The sequence below is a fragment of the Gymnogyps californianus genome, chromosome 20 (genome assembly GCF_018139145.2).
Source record: "Gymnogyps californianus isolate 813 chromosome 20, ASM1813914v2, whole genome shotgun sequence".
In the NCBI taxonomy this organism is placed as follows: Eukaryota; Metazoa; Chordata; class Aves; order Accipitriformes; family Cathartidae; genus Gymnogyps; species Gymnogyps californianus.
The window spans coordinates 10684744-10708689 of NC_059490.1; the positions used below are offsets into that span (position 1 = coordinate 10684744).

A 23946-nucleotide genomic window follows, 5' to 3' on the forward strand; every position below is an offset into this window, starting at 1 on the left:
GGACACCTCTTTTCATGCTGGACTCAACCAAGGCTATGCAGGCTGCCTGTGCCCCTCCTGCCCTCCCCTGTGCTCCGGGTAAGGAATTCCCGACTTTTCACTGGACCTGGATGGAGAAGGAAAGGAGGAGGAGGAGGAGGCTCCTTCTTCCACTGAGAGCTTCAGCCCTCATCATGGTGCCCAGGCTTCACTGTGGCTTAACTAGGACTTCTCAGCCCCCAGGCATAAAGTTAAGCGGGTGCTTAAAAGCTTGATCCTGAGCCATAGAAGTTGGATGTTTTTCTACTGACTTGAGGAGGAGCAGGATCTGGCCTCAGGTCCCTGCGGGTTTAGGGCCGGAGGGCTCCGTGCCTTGTGAGTCCTGCCCGAAACAAAAGAGAAGGCAGAGAAAAGGAAAGGAAAGGGGGGAAAAAATGGAAAAAAATGAGGAATGCTGAAATGAAGTTGTGCTCGTTCAGCTCCCTCAGATGCCCAGGTCTCTATCATTAATATTAAGCACTCCCTGACAATACCACTCTGCATTTTCCAAAAGAATAACTACCAGCCTGGTAAACAAACCTGGAAATGTACAAAATTCAGCAGAATGTCTCATCTGTAGAGGCTTTATGATAAATGTAACAAGGCAACAGCTATGCAAAAAAAAAAAAAAATTAAAATGTAGAAAATTGACATTTGGAATTGAACTGGGATGTGCACTGGAAACACCGTCGTCGTATCGACAAGGGGGGGGACTTGCAGCCCTTTCTTAAACCCCAATGATACAGGCTAATTTATATGCAGTTATTCACGTGTGCAGTAAATTCCAATTATGTTTACAGATGTCTGCTTAACATTTATGGAAAAGGAACCTCAGCATGTCTGAAATATCCTTATAAGGGTTTGGACTGGGCTATCTTTTTTCTTTTTTTTTTTTAACCAACAGCAATTTAATTATATTTTGCAGATTTAAAAAAAAAAAAAATCCAGCTGAGCTCTCTGATAGAAGGTTTAACGTCTAATGCATGTATTTTGGTTGTATGACCATTTCAGAGATGTTTTAACTGTATTTTTTGGTTTTCATATAAAACTCAGGAGTTTAGTTGATTTTTTTTTAGACACACACAAAAAAAGCGGCAACAAATAAGTGCAGTAAAAGATGCACAGGTTTTCGAATGGCTTCCTGTTGTAGACTATTTTTATTCTTTGTCTTGGAATTTCTTTATTTAAAAGAAATGTTTCCTCGCTCCTGTGTTGCGTGTGCTGCACTGTCAGACCCGGGGGTGCGACAGGCTCGCCCGTCACACGGTGGCATTTTGTCCTCCGCCGTGTGAAGAAGCCTCGCATCCATCCTTGGTTTTCCCTGGGAAAGGTGTTTCTCGCCCTTCTCCTCACTGGACCTGCGCGTTTCCTTCTCCTTCTGGTTGCACGTTTAGCTGCAGTTTTATATCGTCGCTGCTGATGACTATAGCGTTAGTGGGGCTGAATACTTTGTTCTCCGAGCCCCGGTGCGCAGGGGGTCCCTGCCCAGAGACCCCGAGGCCTGGACGGATCCCGCAGGCAGCTGGGCACACACCTGCAGAGATGGATTTTCTGACTGTAGTAGGAGTAATAAGAAAAATGTGTATTTTCAAGATGCGTGGGGCAAGAAGCAGCAATTTTCACACTCTCTTGCCCTGGGTCTGGGCTCTAAAGGCGGCTGCAGCCCTGGGAGGTGACGGCCCCGCGGGGGGACCTGCCTGGCCCAGCCTCGCACCCTTCCCTGGCACAAGCTGGACCTTGGCGGGGGGGATTCCCCCAAGGAAAAGGGTATTTTCTGCTAACTCTTAGACTGCTGTTTTCAAACATTTTCCCTCCCCTTTCTCTCTAAATGTGAAACACTCGTAGTTTATTACAGCATGTTGCGTGAGCAGCATCACAGGGAGCAGCAGCCTGGCTCAGCAGATGTGTCGGTGTGGGGACAGCGTGTGTCCGGCCGGGCACCAAGGACCAGGCACAGCCCCGGCACGACCCGGGGTGTCCGAGACAGGGATTTCCACACCAAACTGAAGGATCAGGATGCTTTATTGGTGCCTACCTCCACTCGCTTTTCCTCTGGAGAGCCAAGGCGATGCACGCTCGCCTCCCGGGGCTCTGCAGCAATGCGGGAGTTACCCCAGGTCCCACCCCAGTGTCCTGGATGGCATCAGGTCCCTGAACGCAACTCTCCCTGTCCGTGTCCGGTGACTTGTTTTAAGGATTGCCACCCTGCCCGCTGGCACAGCCGCTCGTGGTGGTGGTGGTGGTGCGTGCACTGGAGGTATGGAAAAGCTTTTCCATGGTCATTTTTAAAGCTAAACAAGTCAGTACCTTACATATGAAAGTACTTGAATTCAAATAGGGGGATGAAAACCGCATCAGTATTTGGAAATGGCATTTGCCTCCCATGTGAAGCACCAGCCCTACAGAATATTAATCCGGGGTTTGAAAAGCTACGGTAGGAAATCGTCTTTCCAGAGCGCACACAGCCCTAAACCATTCCTCAAACACTGGAGCAATCCTGCAGCACCGGAGGACTCTGCCCTCTGTGTTTGCTTGTCCAGCCTGCGGACGCAGGTGGGAAGGGAACCTTTCTGTGTGCTTCCTTGTGCAGGGGACATAATCTCCTGCAGGTATGCAGAAAAGATTTGTTTCGAATTAACACCTTATTGATTTTGTGTAAAGACATCCGAGGGAACGGCAGCGAGCAGAGATTATGCGCAGTGCACGGCAGGCGCCCGCAGAGCTCCAACGGCACGCAGCCCGACTCCGCTCTCCCGCTGCGGTTCACCTTGTGCACAGACGCTGGGGATGGAGCTGCTACAAACGCTGCGGGCTGACCCCGCGAAGCGAAAGGGAACGCTTTCCTTCACGAGCTTTGGGGCAGCTTCTCTGGTTTTAGAAGAGAAGTGCTAACAGCCTACGCACATAAAATTTGGTGTGGGTTTAGGTTGGTTTGAGAGTACGCAGTTGATCTGGGACTCGGAGATCCGTCCAGGAACTCCCTGCGAAGCTCAGGTCGGGATGAGGACAAATGCCCAAGCTCCTTCGCAGAGGTTAAGTGACCCTTTGGGAAGCCCCTCCGGCTGGCAGCAGGCAGGCTGTCAGGCCAGGACCGAGGGCAACAGGTTTTAATGTCTAGGGTGCTGGGTGGGAAGGAGTACTCGTCCTTGTAATCAACAGCCCAGCACGGCAAGCGTTAATGAGACATTTCAGAGAGGGGAGAAGAGGAAGACCATGCTGTGGTTAGAGTAACTTATTTGGTCTGAGAGCATAGGCGGACTAAATGTGCCAGATTCTAAAAATGAGTTTTGTTTATTAGCACACCCTTAAGGAAACAAATCATACATCATTAGGAGTGACGTCTTCTCACCAGCCATCTTCGTTATTATTAACACATTTACCTAATAGCCATGCGAATTTCTTTCAGCCATTTATTCTGGAATCTTATAGGCTTTACAAATATTAACGAATTACAGCAATGAAGATTTTATTTCAACAACTGAAAAAACACATTGGTAGGGAATTCCGCAGACTCAGAGTTTCCGAGTCTGAACATCTCGGGAAGTTTCCATTTTCACACGCACACGACATCACGGCACTCCCAGCACGAGGCAGATCAGCACAGAATAGCTCCTTCAGATAATGGTTATCAGCGAAAATAGTGTAATTTCACAGGCAGGACAAACATACTTTGTAAAACTGTTCACTCGGGTTTGGGGGTTGCTCCCGAAGGAAGCGTAGATCAATAAGGGACTCTCCATTTGAAACAAGGTTTGCTTGTTTGTAAGCAAAACAAGCTCCCCTGCCTTCGTGGTTACGCTGGTTCGGGGTGCGATGCATCGGCCTCTGCTCTCCGGAGCCACCTTCACCTGTGGATACAGAGAGATGAGAAGAGCACCGAGGGACCTGGCTGATGGGAAGTTCTCAGTGCCCCGTAACTCGTGAGCGACAAACTCGGTAAGAAGTTATGGAAGGCCATCAGGAAGGAGCGGAGCGGGGTGCTGTCTCCCCAGCCGGCTCATTAGCTATTCTGGTTATGTAGCACCATGCGTGCGTGTTTCTGGGAGCAGCTGACGTGAGAAGTTGTAACGTGCGATGTTAACAGCCTGCTGCCAGGAGTTCAACAAATAACCGTGCATTGAAAGTACCGAACAGGGGAAAAGACCGGTTCAGACTGCAGCGTAACAAAGCCAGGGGTGAGCAGCCTTTCGCGTGACATTTTTGCCACTTTGGAATGATAATGCCGCCGTGGGGCTGCGTTTCCAGTGCAGGTGATGCTCTGCGGAGCGAGACAGCCCCTCCGGTGCTGCCAGACTCCGGAGCCTCGTCCAACCTTCTGCAGCAGCCCTGGGGAGGGCAACGCAGACGGGATCTGGGGTGGGGGGGGGGGGGGTCCCCATCCACCAGGCAACACGATAAGGAAGGGAGCTGAGAGGTGATGGGAGTCTGAAGGGTGCAGCGCATCCGCGTGGGAGTTGGGAGATTTGGGTTGTGCCCATCTCTGGGTGACCCTCGAGGAGCTGCTCCCCACCCTGTGCCCTCCGGCACTGCCTCACCAACACAGCAGTGCTGGCAGGGATCTCCAGGCCCAGCTGCAATATGAGCGACAAAGATGTCGAGGAATGATTTTTTTAGAGCAGTAAGTGTTTTTTAAAGTGAGCTTCTGAGCATGGAGGATTGGTCCTTGGTAATGCCGGCATGCGGCTCTGCCCTGCACGGGAGACTTGTCTGGGAGCACAGCAGAGGACAGCAGAGCATGGTCAGGCAGGACCCTCACGGGGACGGAGCTCTACCCCTGGCTTCTCCTGGAAAAAGTAGCTGAAACTAGTGAAATTTCACATTCTAGAACAAAATGATCTGTTTTTTTCATCCTGAAAATGGTATATTGATGCATTTCAGACTAATGGGATTGTGGCTGTGCGTGCTATATCCTTGCTATAGTAGTGAAATAAGCTGTGTATGCCTACAGCCAAACTTAGAACATCACTTACTGTGCAAAGAAAGGGAAGGTATCAGGGTTTTTAAATGTGCATTTTTTAGGAAATAACATACTCGGCCACGTCTCCTTACCGCAATGCTCCAGTTTCATGCCAGTGCAGCGGTGACTCTATAGAAATCAGATGCTCAATTAGTAGCTCAGGTGTCACGAGCAGCGCAGTGCTGTGCAGTGCTAACAAGCCCTGTCTGGAGCGTGCCGGTGACCTCTTTAATTGCCTCCACGCTTGCAGTGCAGGGGCGTGCGAGCCCGGTGAGCCGCGGGCTCCCACGCAGCGTCTGCCTTTTACCTGGCTCTTGCCCACCTGGCCCAGGCAGACAAAATGCTGCGCTGAGCTGCGGACACCCGGCAGCCAGGAACTTTGTCGGGCTCCAACTGCATAAACCCAGCTGCCTCGATTGGTGCGCGTATGAGAAAGTGGGGAGAAAGAAGGGCACGCTGGCCAGAGCCTCTGCATCCTGTCAGAAGCCTTAAAATAGAAGCCTATATAAAGAGGGTGTGACATAGGATATTACATAGCAACGTGGTATCAAATTACCGAATCTATATATAGAAGAAGATTAATCAGAGGTCGGGACTAAGCAGACAGATATAAACACAGCCAGGAGCTCTGGATTCATTTTCACAAACGGCGAGGGAAGTTTGTGGTGCTGTGGTACCTGGTCCCGGTGATGCTGTTTTGTCACCCCGAACCGAGATGTGCTCCTGCACCTGCAGCAGGCAGGCAGAGGGAAGTGCTGGTTTCCCACCAGTGCAGGCGTGTTATCCCTATATTTTATTGGGATAGTCCTCTTTGGTTTGATTTCGATTATTTTTCTCAAACGCTCTGCGTGACGGTCATGTCAGACACCAAAAGCTGACGTTCTGCTGATGATAAAAAACCTCTTGTGTTGGGAACCCTCTTCTCCAGGTGCTTGCGAAGGACAAATAACGCAGCAGCTCTTTTTCTGTACACATATGGGAAGCCAGTGACAGCGTTCAGCAGAGGAAAGTCCATGCAGTTACTCCTTTCTAAGCAGGAAGATATGTTCCTGTTGGGTAGGAAGGTACTGTCCACCCTCAGAGACAAGAAAAACAAAGAATTGGCCCAGAGTCACGCAGCAGGTCAGCGGCAGGAGCGGGGGGAAAGGTCTGGACGCCCTCTTGCCTCCGACACTGCCGACAGACCCACTGCCTCTGCACAAAATCGCATATACGTGTTAGATAGGTGGATGAGATTGACTCTCACTCCCAGGGAAGTTCAGCGACTGTGAAATTAGTAAATTACACAGGCCCACAGAACTTAGAAAAACAATATAATCCTGGGGGTACTGAAATAATTAATTTGCTAATCAACTACACCTTGCTTTTTTTAATTTGCAAATAGCACTCGGTTTTGTTTCCCCATTTCAGCCACCTCAAGAAGAGCAATATTTCGGGCAGCGAAGCCGGAGGGGCCCGGGGCAGGGCCGAGCGTGGCGGCACGGCACCCCGGGGGCTGGAGGGCACTGGGGAGAAGCTGCCTTAGCACTGCAGTGACCCCAGTAAGAGCTGGGCGATGCTTTCCGGGGGGGGCCTCGCTGCACTCTGGATCCGGCCCCCAGATCCAGCCACCAACTTGCAAGGGAAGAGCCGGAGCTGCAGGGTTCCTGCAGATGTTTTGTGCTGGTTTGTCTCCTGGTCTCGCTGCACCCGTTGTTTGCTTTAAATCATTTCAAATGCGGAGGTTGTCAGACAAGACAATTAACATGGGGAAGGGGGAAAGTATTACCATCCATTATTTGCCATAACATGAATTTAAGCCAGGAAGTCAAATGATAAAATATGTGGTGAAAAGTGGTGGTGGTGGGAGTGCCTAAATGAGTAATAGCCTTGGGCTTCTGAGCCTTGAACTTAGCGTGCTAAGTAAATCCCCGAGGTCAAAAAGTACGAAAATTGTTGCAGCTTGGGGAGATATATTTTAACTTTGCAAAAAGGTCCTCGCAAATCCGCTGCTGGGGTTCGGGGGAGCGGCAGATGCCGAGCAGCGTGCCGCGCCGGCGGCGGGCTGCAGCTGGAGGCGGCCGGGGGCTGCCGTTCCCAGCCAGCCGCTGGCTTTAGACCGACGAGCGGGGGGGCTGGTTGCTTGTTTTGGGGGGGGATTAAAATGAAATAACATCAGGTGAGGAGTGCGCTGGAGCGGGGCTGCCGGGGGGTGATGGGTGCGCACCGGCGTTTCGGCAGGGCGGGACGAGCCGGGAGCGCTTTGTGCCGCCGGGAGCGGCTCCGGTTGGGTCCCCAGCGCCGCTGCTCCGCGGAGAGAAACGATCGAAAGCCCCGCTGTAACACCCCCACACACATACACACACCCCCGGAGCCGCACCGGGCCTCCCCGGCGAGCCGGGCCGGGGCCAGCGGGGGCGGGCGGGCCAGGGGCGGGCGCGGGGGTCCCCGCTCCGCCGCGCCGCGCCTTCCCGCCGCGCTCCAACTCTTCCCCTTTAAAACTCTTTCTCCCTATCGAGCTGACCATGCGGCTGAATTTATGGAGAGAGATGTTTTAGCAGAAATCCCCCAGAGTCTCCCATCAGCCCTAAATCCCCAGCCTGCTCTCCCTGGGAGACCTCATGACACAGAGCATGCCAAAACAGCTTCGTTTTGCCTATGCATTAGCAATCTATTTTACCTTTTTGACATCTCTCACACATAAAACCGTAAGAGAGAAATAAAATATCTGTCTCTGGGCGAAAATAAAGCTTTGCCTCCCTCCTGATCTATAGGATATAAAATAAAGCCATGGCTTTGATAGTGGCTTTTCCTTATACTGGAGTTGCTTTTGCACACACGGAGACAATGAAGATGGATGAGCCGGGATCGGTGCATCCTCCTGGGGTTTGTTTCACCCTCTTTTTTTATAGTCTCCCCCCGCCCCCGCCACCTCTTTACTTTTCTTTCTTTTCTCTTTTATTCGTCTTTTATCTGCCCTTTCTCTCTTTTAACAACGTCGAGAATCCCGTTCAGCTGTCACACACCCGGGCTTCCCGGCCGGGCTCCCCGTGCCCTGCCCCGCTCGCCCCGGGCCCGGCCCGACCCCCAGCCGCCGGCGGCGGAACCCGTCGTGTGTCCCCCCCCACGCCGGGACCCGCTCCCGGGCGGGCTGGGACCCCCTCCCCGCCCCCGGGCCACCGCCGGCCCCTTCCCGGCCACTTTCCCGTCTCCGCCGACAGCTCTCAGTCAAAACGCAAAGACGCACACTTCGGATCCGTAATTATTTATTAACTATATTTCCCATAAACAATGCATGAGCTTTGAGTGTAAGCGACAACATTTAGCGACGTGGAAGGAAACCCGGGAGGGTTCATCAAGGGGGAGGGGGGCAGAAAAATAAATAAGGGAAAGGCGAGCGGAGCCGGGGGCGGGGGGGGGGACACGGAGCGGGACCGCCCGGGCGTGTTTACCCTCAGCATCGACCCGAGTGTGGCAGAATAAACTGGGACCCTCTAATACATAATTTAAAGATTTCTTTTTTTTTTTTTTCCAGGCTCCTTTAAAACAAACCTGGCGCGGCGCGCAGCGATGGATCCTATCCAGCAACGGGTTTATTGCGCGGGGATGTTCTACAGGCTTAATTACATCTTAACTTCAATATTTGTTGAGTGCATTAGCCGCATATATATTTAATCAGGCGGAGGCGCTCTTTCCTGCGGGGGAAAGTTTGGGGGGGGGGGGGGGGAAGGTGTGACCCCCACCCTTCCAACGGGCTGTCCCCCGCCCAGCGCTGCCCGGGACGGCGGGGACCGCACCGACCCGCCGTCCCGGGCAGCGCTCCGCCGGGATGCGGGGAGGGATCGGCCCTGCCTCCCCCGCCCCGTCGAGGATGCTGCTGGTCACGGCGGTACCGGGAGGAGGTGGGGGGGGGGGGAAGCGGTTCACGCCAGTCGTTCAAAGCCCGGCAGCATCACCGATCCCGAGGCGCGGTCGTTGTGAAATGTTGAGGAGGAGGGCAAAAATAAAAGAATAAAAATAAAAAAAAGAAAACGGGGGAAAGCTTAGTGCTACCGGGGGACGGACACGGCAGAGAAAAGTGTCTGTGCCCAGGCGGGAGGGAAGTTTCTTCCTCGGCTTCGTTCGGGGGGGATGGAGAGGTTGGGGATGCGGGGGGGGGGGAGGGATGAACCGCACCGCACCGGCGGTGGTCCCCGGAGCTCTGCCAGCAGCCCCGGACAGTGCGGTGTCCGGGACGAGCGGGCTCCGGTGTTTGTACAGCGCTAGTGCCCCGTAAAGGAGAGAGAAATCCCATTACCGAGCGCAGCGGTGTAGAAAGGCTGATGATAAACAGGGTGATGTTTAACTAAAAAGACGGGAACGACACCAATAAAATGCAAATTTAAACTCGCCTGAAAGGGACTTTTTTTTTCTTCTGTATTAGATTTTAAATAAATTTGAGATTTATTTTTTTTTTAAACTCTTTTAATTTCCCTCTTTTTCAGCACCGGGTTGCTTGGCTCTGAAATACCCCGGCCGGCTCTCCTCGGGGTACGGGTGGGCTCGGCCCCGCTCTCCTGCCCGCCGCCGGGGCTGGGGGCTTGTGCCCGGCCGAGGGCCCGGCTGGGAACGGACCTGGGCGAATTGCAAAATACGATGAAAAACAAACAAACAAACAAAAAAAATACCCACCCCAACCCAGACGCACTGCCCTAGGAGGGGGCGGCGGCAGGCCGGCTGCTGCCGTGCCGTCCATCCCCGTGGCCGGGGGGGATTTTTCCCCCCCTCCCCTCAGGCTCCGCGGACTCCCCAGCCAGTGGGTGCCCCACGCCGGGACACGCCTGTCCCGTGGGGCAGAGGGAGGTCCGTAGGAGGCCGGGGTTGGTGAGTTTTTCTTTTCGGAGCCTGCTGGAAACAGCGCTGGCAATTTCGCCTCTCAAACGCCTGCTTCTGAGTCGGAGTCCCCGGAGGGGGGGGGGGCTCCCCCTAGGCGGACCTAGGGCACCCCACGGTCCCCACCGCCCGGGGAGGAGCAGCCCCCCCCCCCCTCGATCTGCGCTGCTGCCTCTCCGGAGTGGGTTTTCGGGGGATTTGCGTGTGCCGGGACGGGCGGGTAGGGAGCTCCGCCGGTAAATCAGCGCTGCCCGCCCCATCGCAGCGGTACGGCGGGTACCCCGGGCCGGCGGGCTCCGCTCCCCCTCCGCAAACCGGGGCGGGGAGGGGGGGGGGCCACACACACACAGAGCGGTCTGTGCCCGCCTCAGCGTCCCCGGGCCCTGCGCGGAGGCGGCGGGAGGGGGCAGGGGATAACCAGATGCTTTCGCTAACGCCTGGGAAAGGGGGCGGGGGGGGGGGGAGGAAATCGCTGTGAAAAACTGGTGCTTGATGGACATAAGATGCTCATCTCCTTCCCCTCATTCATCCCCACCAACACATGTCACTTGGGGGCCCGCAGTCAAAGGGAAGAGGTCCCTTGACGGCAGCCTACAGCTGTCGCCTTCCCGGGCGGCGGAGCGGGGCCGCCCGCGCCGCCTCGGCCCCTCCGCTCCGCATGAGAAGCGGCCCATATGCGGGGGGAGCGGGCGGGAGCCCAGGGCTCTATTGATCCCCGGCAAAAGCGGCGGCAAAGCAACCCAACAGCTGGGCAGGGACGCGGAGCGACGCGGAAAGCCTTGCGCGCCCCGGTGCGCGGCCCCGACGGGGCGGTGATGGCCGGTTCCGGACCGGTACGGGGGGCAGAGGGAGACCTGGAAGGGGGAGGTAAATCGCGGACGCAGCCCCGGAGCTTTTGAACACCCGCAGGAGCACCGAGGCGATGCCTCGGCCCGGGGAGAGCCCCGAGAACTGCCCGCAGGCTCTCCCGGGCAGGCTCCGCACCCCGCGCCGGCCCCGTCTGCCCCCAGGCCGGAGCGGCGGGCAGGGCGCGGACCTGAGGCTCCGCGCCCCGGCACCGGAGGGGGGTTTCCTGCCTTCGTTTTCCTTTTTATTTTCCAATTTCTCCCTCCCCCACTTTTTTTTTCTTTTTCTTTTTTTTTTTTTCCCCTCAAGGACGAGGAAAACAGACGTGAAAGAGAGCGCGGACGGTGGGTAAGGGCGCGGGGAGGCGGGGGATGCTGCGGGCCCGGGGCAGCCGCGGCCGCGGAGGGTGCGCGCCCCACCGCGCCCGGTCCCGGCCGTCAGCCGTGTGTGTAACCCTTGGGCACGTTCAGGCCATTTAATCCGCCGTTTCCCTCCTAATTCCCCACCGGAGGATCAATCAGCCCGCAGGGAAGGTGAGAGCGGGGGCTCCGCCGCGGAGGGGCCGGGAGGGTCCCGGGGTCCGGCCCGCGTCTGCCGGGCGGTGACACCTCCCCGGAGCGGCAGCTCCCGCCGGGCAGCAAAGCGCGAAGGAAAGAGAAATCACGTCCCTCCTAACCGCCCCGGCCACCGACCGAGCCCCTGGAAGGTAAAAGCAAATGAATTTTTATTTGCCAAAAAAAAAAAAAAACCCAAAAAAATGTACATCAGCGGTGGCCGGTGCCGATCGGCCCCAGACGGGCGCTGCGAGCGCCGGCAACGGAATCAACGCGAAGGTACCGGCGCCTTCCCTCTGCCCGCGGCGGCCGGGCGGCAGCGGGGCCCGCCGCCCCCTCCCCGCCACCGCGGCCCCGCCCGGGCACGTCGGAGCGCCCCGGCTCTCGGTCCCGGCACTTTCGCACCTTTTTTCCCGGGAAAGGCGAGCCGTCGCGGGTTTTTCCTCGTCGAGGCGCCGCGCACCGCCCCGCGGCAGGCTCCGCGCCCCCCGCCCTCCGGGCCCGCCGTTTATTGACGGGAGTAAACCACGCTAAAAACCGGGAACTCGTTGGACGCCGCTTCCCAGCCAACCGCTCCGCTGGTCGGCGGCGGGAACCGGCCGGTGGCTCCCTATAACGGATGCGTAACCCTATGGGGGTGCCAGACCCCAACGAGCGACCCCGTTCCCGGCTCCCCCACCCCCACCCCCCATCCCCACCCCCGCTCGCCCGCGCACCGACACACCTACCCGCTGCAGCGCGCTCCCGCGCCTCCGAGCAGGGCGCGCCTCGGCCGGGCCCGAGCGGCAGCGGGCCGTCGGTCCCTCCGCCGTGCGGTGGGGTGCGGGCGGAGGCGGCCGGCGGCGCCCCGGCGGCTCTATAAAGGGGCGCGGACGCCCCGTCCGGCGGCGGCGCGGCGGGCGCGCGTGGGGTGGCGGGGGGTGGAGGGGTGGGGGGGGGGTGGGATGGGGGGGTGGGGGGGGAAACGGGGACGGACGGCGGCGGCGGCGGCGGCGATTGGCCGGGGCGAGCGGTGACGTCTGCGCGCGGTGCATAAGGCTGCGGCCGCGGGGCTGCCGGGAACATGCAGTGCGCCCTGCGCTGCCGGGACGGCGCGGGCAGCGCGGGCAGCGCCGCTCTCCCTGCCCTGCCCTGCCCTTGCCCTCCCCTACGCTCCCGGCCCGGCCCGGCCAGGCTCGGCCCGGCCCGCCGCCCCGGGAGGGGGGAAACAAAAGCCGGTAGCGCCGGGAGATGCCGCGCCGGCTCGGCGGGGACGCGGCCGGCCGCCGCGGGTAGGCGCGCAGGGCGGTGCGCGGGGGTAGGTAGGAGCCGGGCGCGACGGTACCGCCGAGACGTCGAGGGAGAGAGAGAGAGGGAGAGAGAGAGAGAGAGAGAGGACGGAGCGAGGAGCTGCGGAGCGTCTTCCCCCCCCACAACCCCCCCCCCACCCGCGTAAGGACGGCGGCCCGCTCCGCGGCGCGTAGGGCCATGTCGCCGCGGCAGCAGCCAAAGCCCTTCTGACCGCTGTCGGGTCTCCATGTCTCGTTTTGTTATTTATTTTTTTAATTTTTTTTTTTTCCCTCCTTTGATTTCTCTTTGGGAAAAGCACTTTGACTCCTGACTGCTCTACCTCAGACCTGAGAAAAACTCATCACGCTCGCTTTTCGGCGTTTTTTTGTTGGTTTTTTTTTAATTTTTTTTTTTTTTTTAATTTTTATGAGCGCCGATCTTTATAGTCGTTGTTGTTTTATTGTTACTATTATTATTATTATTATTATCATTGTTGCTGTCGTGGTTGGTAGCGGCCGGGATTCTGCGGTTGTGTCGAAGCGCTGGTCTCCTCGGGCAGTGGGCGGTTTCTCCTGTGTATCCCTCCTAGGACACTCGAACGAAGACTTTCTTCCTCCCTTCCTTTTTCTCCTCCTTCACTTCTCCAAGGCTTTTAAAACAAACACAAAAAAGCAAACCTACGCCGGTGTTGTCGTCTTTTAAAATTTTTTGTTGTTGTTTTTAATTTTTTTTTTTTTTTTTTTTTTTTGCTTGACATCTGGGAAACCAATACCCCCCACTCTCAGAAATAACCAAAGACAATGGTTCACTGTGCAGGCTGCAAAAGGCCAATCTTGGACCGGTTTTTGTTGAATGTACTGGACAGGGCTTGGCATGTGAAGTGTGTTCAGTGCTGTGAATGTAAATGCAATTTGACAGAGAAATGCTTTTCGCGAGAAGGCAAGCTTTACTGCAAAAACGACTTCTTTCGGTAAGTACCGCGGCCCCGCTGCCCGCAGCCGTCGCTCCTTTGCATCCATTTTTCATCTCCCATTTCCACCCCCCCCTTTTTTTTTTTGTTTCCCCCCGTTGTTCAGTGTGACCCACAAACGCCTCTTCCCTCCCCGCGCACACGCAAACACCCCCAAAACCGTTGTTATTTCTCCAGGTGATCTCCCGGGGCGGGCGCGGGGGGGCCCGGCGGGGCGGGCGGGGGTCAGGCCCGGGGAAAGGGGCCCCCGGGCGCCCCGTCGGGACCCGCAGGGCGAGGCCCGGTCGCTCTCCGCGGGCACCGGCCGAGCTAGAGTTCCCCAAAGTTGCCTCGAAACTATCGACCGGCGGAGCGATAGCGGGGGCGGTGCGGGCCGGGCCCCGCTGCGGATGGGCGGGCGGGCGGGGGCCGTCCCGGCCCCGGTGCTGCGGAGCCGGGGGCGACCTCGCCGCCGCTTCAGCGGCACTTGCCGGGGCTTCCCGGCGGGGCTTTCCGCGGCCGTGAGCGCAGCGTTGTTCTCAGCACGCCCGGAGCCCGGTGCCGCCCCGGCGGGGAAGGCCCGGTGCGGCGGAGCTCCGCGGCTCGGTGCGCGGCTCGGCGGGCCCAGCGCCTCCCGTCCAACCGAGCCGAGGCCGCCCCGGAGGGCAGCGACCCCCTTCCCGCTCCCCACCCCCGGCGGATCGATGGAGAGGGGAGCGGGTACCGACGCTCGCTCGCCGCCGCTTCCCCCGAGCATCCCGGCGGGCCCCGGCGCCGGAATAAATCCCAGGCTCGGAGCGGGCCGCCTGTGCCCCTGCCCGGCCGGGCCCCGCCGCCCCGGCCCGCACGGACACCGGCGATAACGGCAAAGACCGGCTCGGGGCCGGGATGGCCGCGGAGCCCTTCCCGCCCGCCGCACACCGGCACACCGCATCGCCCGGCGCGGCGGAGCGCTGCCCCGAGCCCCGCCGTTCTGCTGCCGCTCCTCCCCGGGCACAGGGACCGGCGCTGCCCCGGGCCCGGCTGCCGGCAGCCCCGGCGGTGCGGTCCCCGGCCGGAGCGGAGCGCTGGAGGCAGCGGGCCCCGGTGCCGCCCGGCCCTCGGCTCCCCAGCGCCGGCCGAGCCCGTATCGGCAGCTCCTGCGGCCAGTGCGCGGCCGTGAGCGATTCATAACGTGTAAGAATTTCTGCTTAATGTTTATTAGAGCGTCGTTAATCAACGTGTCAGGGCGCAGAGGGGAAACCCTGGACAGCGCAGCCCCGGCGTTTAATTAATCCCTCAGCACTTCATCCTCTGCCCAGATCGGGTCTTTTTGGGTTTGGTTTGGTTTTTTTTTTTTTTTTAAAGATAGCATTTCAGGCATTCGCTCGTTAGGAAGCGAGAACGCTCTGGAGGGATGCTTTCGTTCATTTCGTTTCATTCTGCAATGGCCAAGCGGCGCAGCTCGCCGGAGCGAGCGGAGGCCGCGGTGAAGGGCGCGGGGCCGCGGTGCGCTCGCCCGTCGGGGCCGGGCTGCGGGCCGCTCTCGGCGGGGCCCCGCGGGCCGGGCGGGCGGTGCTGACCCGCTGCCCGGCCTCTCTCCGCAGGTGTTTCGGGACCAAGTGCGCGGGCTGTGCCCAGGGCATCTCCCCCAGCGACCTGGTCCGCAGGGCGCGGAGCAAAGTGTTCCACTTGAACTGTTTTACGTGTATGATGTGTAACAAGCAACTCTCCACGGGCGAGGAGCTCTACATCATAGACGAAAACAAGTTTGTCTGCAAAGAAGATTACCTAAATAACAGCAATACTGCCAAAGAAAACAGTCTGCATTCAGGTGAGGGAGCGCGGCCGGGGCGATGCGGGGCGGCGATGCGCTCAGCCCCGGCTTCTCCGCGGGGTGAGAGCCAGTCCTCTCCCTTCTGGTCTCCCTTCTGTCCTTCTCCTCTCCCTTCTTTCCTTCTCCTTTCCTTTCTTTCCTTTCTTTCCTTCTCCTTTCCTTTCTTTCCTTCTCGTCTCCCTTCTTTCCTTCTCGTCTCCCTTCTTTCCTTCTCGTCTCCCTTCTTTCCTTCTCGTCTCCCTTCTTTCCTTCTCGTCTCCCTTCTTTCCTTCTCGTCTCCCTTCTTTCCTTCTCCTCTCCTTCTTTCCTTCTCCTCTCCCTTCTTTCCTTCTCCTCTCCCTTCTTTCCTTCTCCTCTCCCTTCTTTCCTTCTCCTCTCCCTTCTTTCCTTCTCCTCTCCCTTCTTTCCTTCTCCTCTCCCTTCTCCTCTCCTCTCCCCCGGTCGTAGTGCGGCCCGTCCCCCGCGATCGGTATTTCCCCCCCGGCCGCCCCCCAGGCTGAGCGTGACCCGGTTTGCTTTCACCCAGCCACCACCGGCAGTGACCCCAGCCTGTCCCCCGACTCCCAAGACCCCTCCCAGGACGACGCCAAGGACTCGGAAAGCGCCAACGTGTCCGACAAGGAGACGGGCAGCAACGAAAACGACGACCAGAACCTGGGGGCCAAGCGGCGGGGACCCCGCACCACCATCAAAGCCAAACAGCTAGAGACTCTGAAAGCCGCCTTCGCGGCCACCCCCAAACCCACCCGGCACATCAGGGAGCAGCTGGCGCAGGAGACCGGCCTCAACATGCGGGTCATCCAGGTACCGCGACCCCCCCCCCCCCCCAGGGGCACCGGCTACCGGGCACGGCTCCGCCGCCCCGCACGCTCCGGGGGATGCGGTGGCGTGGAGGGACCGGCGCTCGGCAATCCCCGCACTGCAGGGCCGCGGAAAGCCCTGCCGTCGTTTTAAATCGTTATTATCGAGGTGGCCCGGCAGCCCCCAGCCCCGGCCCCCCCCCCCAGCCCCGGCCGGTGGGCAGGGGCAGAGCTGCGGGTTTCTTTTAGAAAGTCCTGAAGAAGCTGCAAATGGTATCGAAATTAATAACCATAAATGTGAGGGGTTAATGGATAAATAAGAATGACAATGCGCTGGAATTATTAGAAGGTTTATAAACCCGCAGCGCTGGGGGTAATGGGGGGTTAAAGGACCATTAAAGACGAGGTTAGATTGGAGAGTCTCAGTGTGAGGGTAATTAGGAGTAATCTTGTCAGGGTAATAAGAATTAACTCAATCATTCTTGACCTGCAGCCGGCGAGCTGCGGGCGGCGGGGAGCGCCCGGCCGGCCGCGGGGCCGCCGTCACGCGTGGGGCTCGGCCCCGTTTGAAACGAGGAGGAGCGCGGCTCGGGGCGCACCGGCTCGGGGCCTCCCCGCCTCACACCCGAACAAAAGACACCGGGAAACGCGCAGCCCCGGGGGTGGCGGCGGGGGGGGGATCGGGATCGGGATCGGGATCGTCCCTGGCGGGGCCGGGGGAGGCGCGGGGCGGCAGCGGCGGGTCCCGGGCTCCCGTGAGCGGGACACCCACGACCGTGGCTCCCGTGACCGGCGCTTCTCCCGCCCAGGTCTGGTTCCAGAACCGGCGCTCCAAGGAGCGGCGCATGAAGCAGCTGAGCGCGCTGGGCGCCCGCCGGCACGCCTTCTTCCGCAGCCCACGCAGGATGCGGCCGCTGGTGGACCGGCTGGAGCCCGGGGAGCTCATCCCCAACGGGCCCTTCTCCTTCTACGGAGGTGGGTAACCCTCTCCCCCCGCGGCCCCTCTCCGCCGTGCGCCGCGTTATGATGCCCGCTTCCCCGCGCCCGGGCTCCTCGCTCGGTACCGGGCACTCGCTGCCTCCCGCACCGGGGCCGTCTCGCCGGGCTGCGGCGGGCTCTCCCCCCCCCACGACACCGGGTCGAGGGACGCGGGTGGGCGGCCCGGCAGATTTCCTCGCCCCTCGGAGCCCGGCGGGGGGAATTCCCCTGCCCCCGGGGGGGGGCTGCTGCTGCCGCGCTGCCGGCGGGACCCGGGAAGTTTTACAGACCGGGCCGTTTCATTTCGGTGTCCCCGGTGCTGGCCGGGGGCTCCGCTAGAAGGGGATCCCCGGGAATCAGCCAGAGCCCGGCCAAGCCGTGAGCACGTTTCCCCCGTGGGTTCAGCGAGCTCTGGGTGACGCTTTGAGGCACCCCGATGCACCGCCGTTGAAGCGCGCTCTCGTGTCTTTTCCACTCGGTTGCTTCGCCTGCGTGTTACCTTCCCTCTGTCTCTCCTTGTCCACCAGATTATCAGAGCGAGTATTACGGCCCTGGAAGCAATTACGATTTCTTCCCGCAAGGACCTCCTTCATCTCAAGCTCAGACACCCGTGGATCTCCCTTTCGTGCCCTCCTCGGGGCCGTCAGGCACTCCCCTGGGGGCCATGGATCACCCCCTGCCCGGACATCACCCCTCCAGTGAGGCTCAGCGCTTCACTGACATCATGTCGCACCCCCCAGGAGACTCGCCCAGTCCCGAACCCAACCTGCCCGGGTCCTTGCACTCCATGTCCGCGGAAGTTTTTGGCCCCAGTCCTCCATTTTCTTCGATATCCGTCAACGGTGGTGCTAACTATGGCAATCACTTGTCACATCCACCAGAAATGAATGAAGCAGCTGTGTGGTAGCTTTAAAACAAACTGGGTCTAAGTAAGTGATGATCATCTAGTCTGCTTATTGTTACGGTGTACAGAAATGAATAAATATAACATCTCTCCTGCCCTAAGACAATATTACCTTGGGAACGAACTGAATCCAAATCGCTCCAAGGCAAGCTTTGCTCTAGACCAGGACAATCTTCATGTTATGGTTGTGTCAAACAAGCAAGGGGACTTTTTTGTACCATTGACAAAGAAACTGGTGAAGCTGTACAGTAAAGTGCTGCCATGCCGTAGGATGGCGTAAGTTTGATTACCCTGTTGGATGTCATCCTAAGAGCCACAATCCTTAGAAACTTCTCATTTAAAAAAATAATAATTGAATGAAGGAAAGGTCAAAGAAAAGGGGGAAAAAAAGCTTCAAGAACTCTAGCGTTCCCGGTTAAGGATGGTTCTGGCATTATGAATTTGTTTGTTAATTTTTGTCTCTCAGAAAGTTCGACAACAAGAAACTCTTTTTAGCTTCAGCCATTTCAGCCTGCTGACTATCAGGTGGGACAACTTTCTTTTTCCTTTGTTTTTGTTTTGTTTTCCAAAATAACAAATACTAAATGTTAAGCCCTCAGCACCAACTCTTCTACCTTCACAAAGCTACACGTACAAAACCTCCTCGTCATAGCAAAGGTCACCACCCAGACCTCTAACGAAAATGACTTGAAAAAAAAAAACAAACAAAAAGTATTCTACCTTCACAGAGAGAGAAAAGCTAAACAAAAAGACTCTATTGAACTAAAAACAGTCAACTGTTTACGTCTAATGTTAAATTCAGGAGTTCAATGTTTTACTAATAAATCCTGTTTTAGAACCTCTTGTTCAAAAGCAAAATATTTTGAGCAACCAACCAAAATAGTTCATTTTCTTTTCTGTAGATGTTATAACAGATTGCAGGGCTTGTGGTTCACTGTGCTAGTTTGTAAAAGGTGTTGTTTACAGAAGGCAAAGAAAAAACCCCACGAAACCCAGACAGTTGCCAAATAAAGTAAATATATAGCACAAATACTGTAAGGTGCTTTGCACCAGCAACCCGAGAAGGTGTTTAAAAAGTGTTACAAGGTTAAAAAAAAAAAAACATCTTTGCTAATTTTTAGTCCTGTTGAACATTCATGGAATTGTTAATATGACTTATATAGACCCACACAGGTTTTATTTTTGTGTCTTTAAAATAAAAGTCCAAAATATTTAAATTTTATGGTCAAATATGCAGTCAACAGCTGCTACTTTTTTCTTTATATATTAAATTTCTCATATGTCTTTTATTGTTCTGATAAACCTAAGCTTGTGTGACCTCCAGTGCATATTAGACCATTCACTGTATGAAAGAAAACATGTTGGATAAAATTTGTGCGTTTTTAATAAAATTAGAAAATCTGATGTTTAGATAACTTGTGTTTCATTTGATGTTTTAAGCAATTTTAAATGGATTCTCTTGAGTAAAATAGCCCTGAGAAAGAATGATCCACTCTGCCGATAATCCTGTATAGCTCTTTTGCTTTGGTGGAAGTCTAAACCCTGGTGTCGATGCAGATAGCAGTCAGTGGCAGCTCCAGCCTTTCCTTCCATCTGCAGGCTCAGTCGTTGAAGTACAAATACTATGTTACGCTGTACGTTAAATTTCAAAATTGGCAGCTAATCAAATTGTTCAATATACTAGCCTCTTCTGGGTCTATGCTAAGAGAAAACATATTCAAAGTGCTTATTTTATGCATAAACAAAAATGTATTGTGAATGTAAAAAACTTGCAAAGAGATGGTTTTTAATTGATCCATTTTTAGTTAAATTAGTTCTCCAAAGGTAATTTTTCTCTTTTTTTCCTAATTGGATGGTTTTGAACACAGCATAACCTCAATGTCATGAAAGTAATTTGAATCCTTTTTTAGAGCTGATACAAAGTCAATTGTTTAATAGCGGTTGGTATATATGAAGTTCTCTGAAGGGCAGCGGGGGAGAATATTTTGCTTTGCACTAGATACATACTAATTTTCTTGGAGAAAAATGAAACAAAGAATTCTGGAACCTTGTGAAATGACAGATTTAATGTTTTAATTATAAATGATTGCAGAATCCCAAATATTCAGTTCTTCAAAAGCAAAAGTCTCACTGATTCCGAGAGGACTTTGACCTGTGTTAGAAACAAAGAATTAGGTTCGGTTCTGAAAAGTCACTGGTTTAAATGTTTTCCACCTGCTGAGCTAATAGAATGGGATGAACTATAATTGCATATTTTCCTTCGTCTCTCAACTAATCGTGACTCTGGCTGGCTTCTTTTTTATTTTACATAGACACAGAAATTTACGCTAAAACACAGACTTCTACATTCCCAGCAATTCGATTATTTCTCTCTTTGGACTGGGGGGGGGGAGAAAATAAAAATGCTTTAAAGTTGTATGATTTGTAATTTTCAATGGTGATTTTTTTATTTTGTTCACAACCTAGTTTCTATGCCCAGCAGAGGGGCCACCTAGATGAAGCAATAGTTCACTTTAAACACAAAATGTCTTATATAATAATAATATAAAGATAAAAACTATCTGCAAGGGATCTGTTAGTGTTTCTAAAAAAATTCATGCTTTATTAAATACAGGGCAGACTTCTTAAACTCATGGACTCCGTGTCTAACTCATTTACTTGTCTTTCGTATTGTTGCGATGTTTTGTTGCTCTGTTTTGCATTTATATAAGGAAAGTAATGGGTGATCTATTTATTACAAACTTTTACTTATCTGGGCAAGTGCTATTGATAAATACTGCTGTTTGTGCTTTTGGTCTATGCTGCTGGTTTGTTGTTGAATCAATTATTTTAAATGAGAATTTCACCCAATAGGCTTATTTTGTAGAAAACATGTCTGCCAAGTGGTTTTTCTTTTTTTTTTTCCTTTTTCTTCCCCCCCCTTTTTTTTTTGTGTCTAATGAGGTATTTGTACAGTTTATTCCCTGTTAATTTAGGCAGCGATGTGATACGGTTCAGTTTAGGTCAGTGGCTTATACAAGGGAGGGAGGAGAGCCTGTATTTTTTTCGAAGCTCCCATCCCTTCCGTAGGGGTTTTGCCCATCTTCGGGGGGGAGCCCAGGAGCCGTTCCCATGCTTAAGGCTGAGCGCGTCCTTCAGTGCTTCCCGGGATCCGCTCTGGAGGCCCCAGCACTTTGCAGATTTGAATTCTGTGCTCTTCAGAGCGAGCTCGGTGTTTCTGAAGACCCTAATCCAGCAACAATTGCACAGTCAAAACTCCTTTTGAAATCATTGTCACGTTGGGTTCTTGTAAGTCCTTGTTTACAAGAGCATTTCCATTGACTTCAGTAGCATTACTTGGGTGAATAGAGGTCTGCAGGAGAAGGGCCTCGGAAAATACGTGCTGCTTGGATGGATTTTACGTGTGCGTATTAATTTTTTTTAACTGCAGAAACACGGACATGCAACATGCAACTATACGTATGTGCAATGTAATTTCAAAAGCGTTTTTAGAAGTAATTACTCTCTTTTGATCTTTTCTTCCTTGACTGCTGCTGGTTTCGGTGACCTTCACCTTGTTGCTGTGTCCCAGCAGAAGGTGCAGCTCGGTGACGTTAAACCCTGCGCAGGCCCCCGTCCGCTCACCCGCTTTGGGATGGCATCCGTGGCATCAGCCAGGGCGAGCGGTACGCGCCCTCCCGGCACGGACGAGGGAAGCTCCGCGTTTAAATGTGCGAGGCTGAAGACTTGTGCAAACCCCGTGTGTAAGACCATTTGCCGTTTACTAGGAAAAAGGTGCAAGGCAAATACTGTAAGTATTATTCGTATTGAGCTAATCTGTATGAAGGAGATATTTGGAAGGCTAATCAAAGCGTCTTTAAAATGCCGTGAGTTTCCAGCATCCAAACAACTCTGCTTTAGGCCCAAACTGATTGCGCACCGTGTCCCCCCGCGCTGTCACTGTGCGATGCTCCTCTCTGCCCTCTCCCTTCGTCTCCAGTCGCTGCTGGTATCTATTTACTCAGGCCTTTGCTTGGGGAATGGTAGGGGATTTGTAAAGATCTGTATCCCAGGAGTAAGAATGTACTTAAATTACGATTTGTAGACAAATGATGTATATTATTTTAATATGTGTACGTGTACCCAGGTGCTGAGCGATGGGTACGCGATACAAATCTATAAATAAATATAATTTAAAAATATCAGTGGTGATTTACGTACTTTTGCCATCCTAGGAAGTGGCAGATATTGCAGTGTCCTCTCAGGAACGATTCCTTTTGCCATAGGCTGGACTTTTTCCCTGAACAAGAGTGTTGTATTTAAGCTTTGCATGTTCTTACAATATTAAATATAAGCATTTGCAGTCTCCCTTTCGGTTACTACCCCTAGTAGATAAATTCACATCTATTCAGATTAAACAGTTGATACATATCCTTAAATGCTGCTGACGCTGTTGAGCTGGAAACAGGGAATTGTGATGCTGGAGTAGGTTCTGGAAGGTCTTTTCTTTGTGTCTGCCATGGCACTGGGGTGCTCAGTGTTCCTCGTGCCAACAAAATATCTGTGAAGTTATAAATGAAATTAATGGGACCATTAAAAATATATTTTGATTGTAAATCCTTCTGGGATTGCTATCTTCTGTTTCTTTTTCAATGGTATTTGTGGTGCTTTTAGCTATAGAGCACGGGGTCATGCTTAGAAAGCAGAGTTTGTTGTTGTCCGGAGAGTTTTTCATTCATTACATGCAAAATTGTAATGCAGAAATGGAAGAGTTAATGTGGCCTTACAGTTAGGTGACCTTCAAATTACCGAATCTCTGTACTTGGGATTACTGTAACTGGAACGGTAAAGGTACTCTTAGGGCGACTGATTTTCCTGCAGTGTTTTCACCATTTGCATGTGGGGATCGCTGGATGGGATGCACGTAGCTGTTTTTATTGCGCACATCACGGTCCGGTTCTCGGAGAATCCCCTCGGCCCTCTACGTAATCCTCCTCGGGGATGAGGGGCACAACTGGTCTCTCTTCAGTCTTCTGTTACAGGCTGTCTTCAAATTCAGGAATAGCTCTGCTTTGATAACCTCTGGTGCACTGTTGAGAGAGCATTTTTGGCAACTGTAAGAATTAGCTTTTTTTCCTGACTGGTTTTCATACAAACTTGCTTCCTGCAGAATCTGAACCGTTAAAGAGGCTGACGGTATCTCACGTGGCTTGGAATGAAATCCTTAGCGCTGCTAATCGAGGAAGCCCAAGTTTGCAGGACAGGTCCAGTGTGATTTTGTTGCAAGGTCTCTATATGGCGTGAGGAATTGTGATGCGGCACAGACTGTAAACGTGAGCTGGAAAACACACCCCCACCCCCCCCCCCGGCGCCTATAGAGCTGGAGTGAGACGCATGCCGAGGTGTTGCGGTGAATCGCTGGGAGCGAAGCTTACGGCAAACGCTGCCTTGCGTGATGGTGCGTGGCGTCTCGAGAATAGCTGCGTGCGGGCGTTTCTGTGCACGGGGGAGTGCGCACGTGGGGTGTGCACGGGGAGGGTTTTTTTTGTGGATGAAAAATAGATTTTTTTGCTCCGTCTGAAAAAGGTTTTCTTCTAGTTTTTGAATTGTCTCTGGGTGGCCTTTAAAATTCTTATCTGCTGGAAGCATCTTTAGGCTGTGCATCTATTCAGACACACTATATTCATTATATTTTTAGACGTAAGAACCATTAAGGGTTGATTAAATCTTTAAAACAATTGTGTTTTTTGAATGAGTGATGGGTTAGGAATATAAAAAACGCTCAAGTAAATAAAAACACAGAAGAAAAATAGTAATAAATATTTATAAGGAGCGTAGTTTTTTATGTACATAATCTAAATTTCCTGTTATGTAATTTGTTTTAGTGGCTAGGTTTTATGTGTGCTCTTCCCTGCTTCTCCCCAATTTTTTTCTCTTCTTTTTTCTCTTTTTCACTGACAAATTGTGTTGCTGATTTAAAAAGAAAATCTCGAAATGAAATAGTGTGACTGAAATGAAAAAGGTT

The 23946-nt window shown here is 54.0% G+C and overlaps 1 protein-coding gene and 1 long non-coding RNA gene across 3 annotated transcripts in view; both read left to right on the forward strand.

Moving 5' to 3' along the window:
• LOC127024498 (uncharacterized) overlaps positions 1-8651 on the forward strand; it is a 212956-nt gene extending 204305 nt beyond the window's left edge. For both annotated transcript variants that reach the window (XR_007767559.1, XR_007767558.1), the window contains one exon: positions 8490-8651. This is a non-coding gene — a long non-coding RNA (uncharacterized LOC127024498). The remainder of the gene's footprint in view (positions 1-8489) is intronic.
• A 4644-nt stretch (positions 8652-13295) lies between these two features.
• On the forward strand, positions 13296-18023 carry LHX1 (LIM homeobox 1). Its single transcript, XM_050909076.1, has 5 exons — positions 13296-13465; positions 15031-15257; positions 15787-16064; positions 16870-17035; positions 17566-18023. The coding sequence occupies exons 1-5, from the start codon at positions 13296-13298 to the stop codon at positions 17943-17945; spliced, it is 1221 nt and encodes a 406-aa protein (XP_050765033.1). The 3' UTR covers positions 17946-18023.
• The last annotated feature ends 5923 nt before the right edge of the window (positions 18024-23946 follow it).

What these genes read in the sequence shown, in the direction of transcription:
- LHX1 (XM_050909076.1), top strand. Translation starts at nt 13,296, where the DNA reads ATGGTTCACTGTGCAGGCTGCAAAAGGCCAATCTTGGACCGGTTTTTG. An exon ending in TGCAAAAACGACTTCTTTCG is followed by an intron (nt 13,466 to 15,030) that starts GTAAGTACCGCG and finishes CTCTCTCCGCAG; the next exon opens with GTGTTTCGGGACCAAGTGCG. An exon ending in AGAAAACAGTCTGCATTCAG is followed by an intron (nt 15,258 to 15,786) that starts GTGAGGGAGCGC and finishes GCTTTCACCCAG; the next exon opens with CCACCACCGGCAGTGACCCC.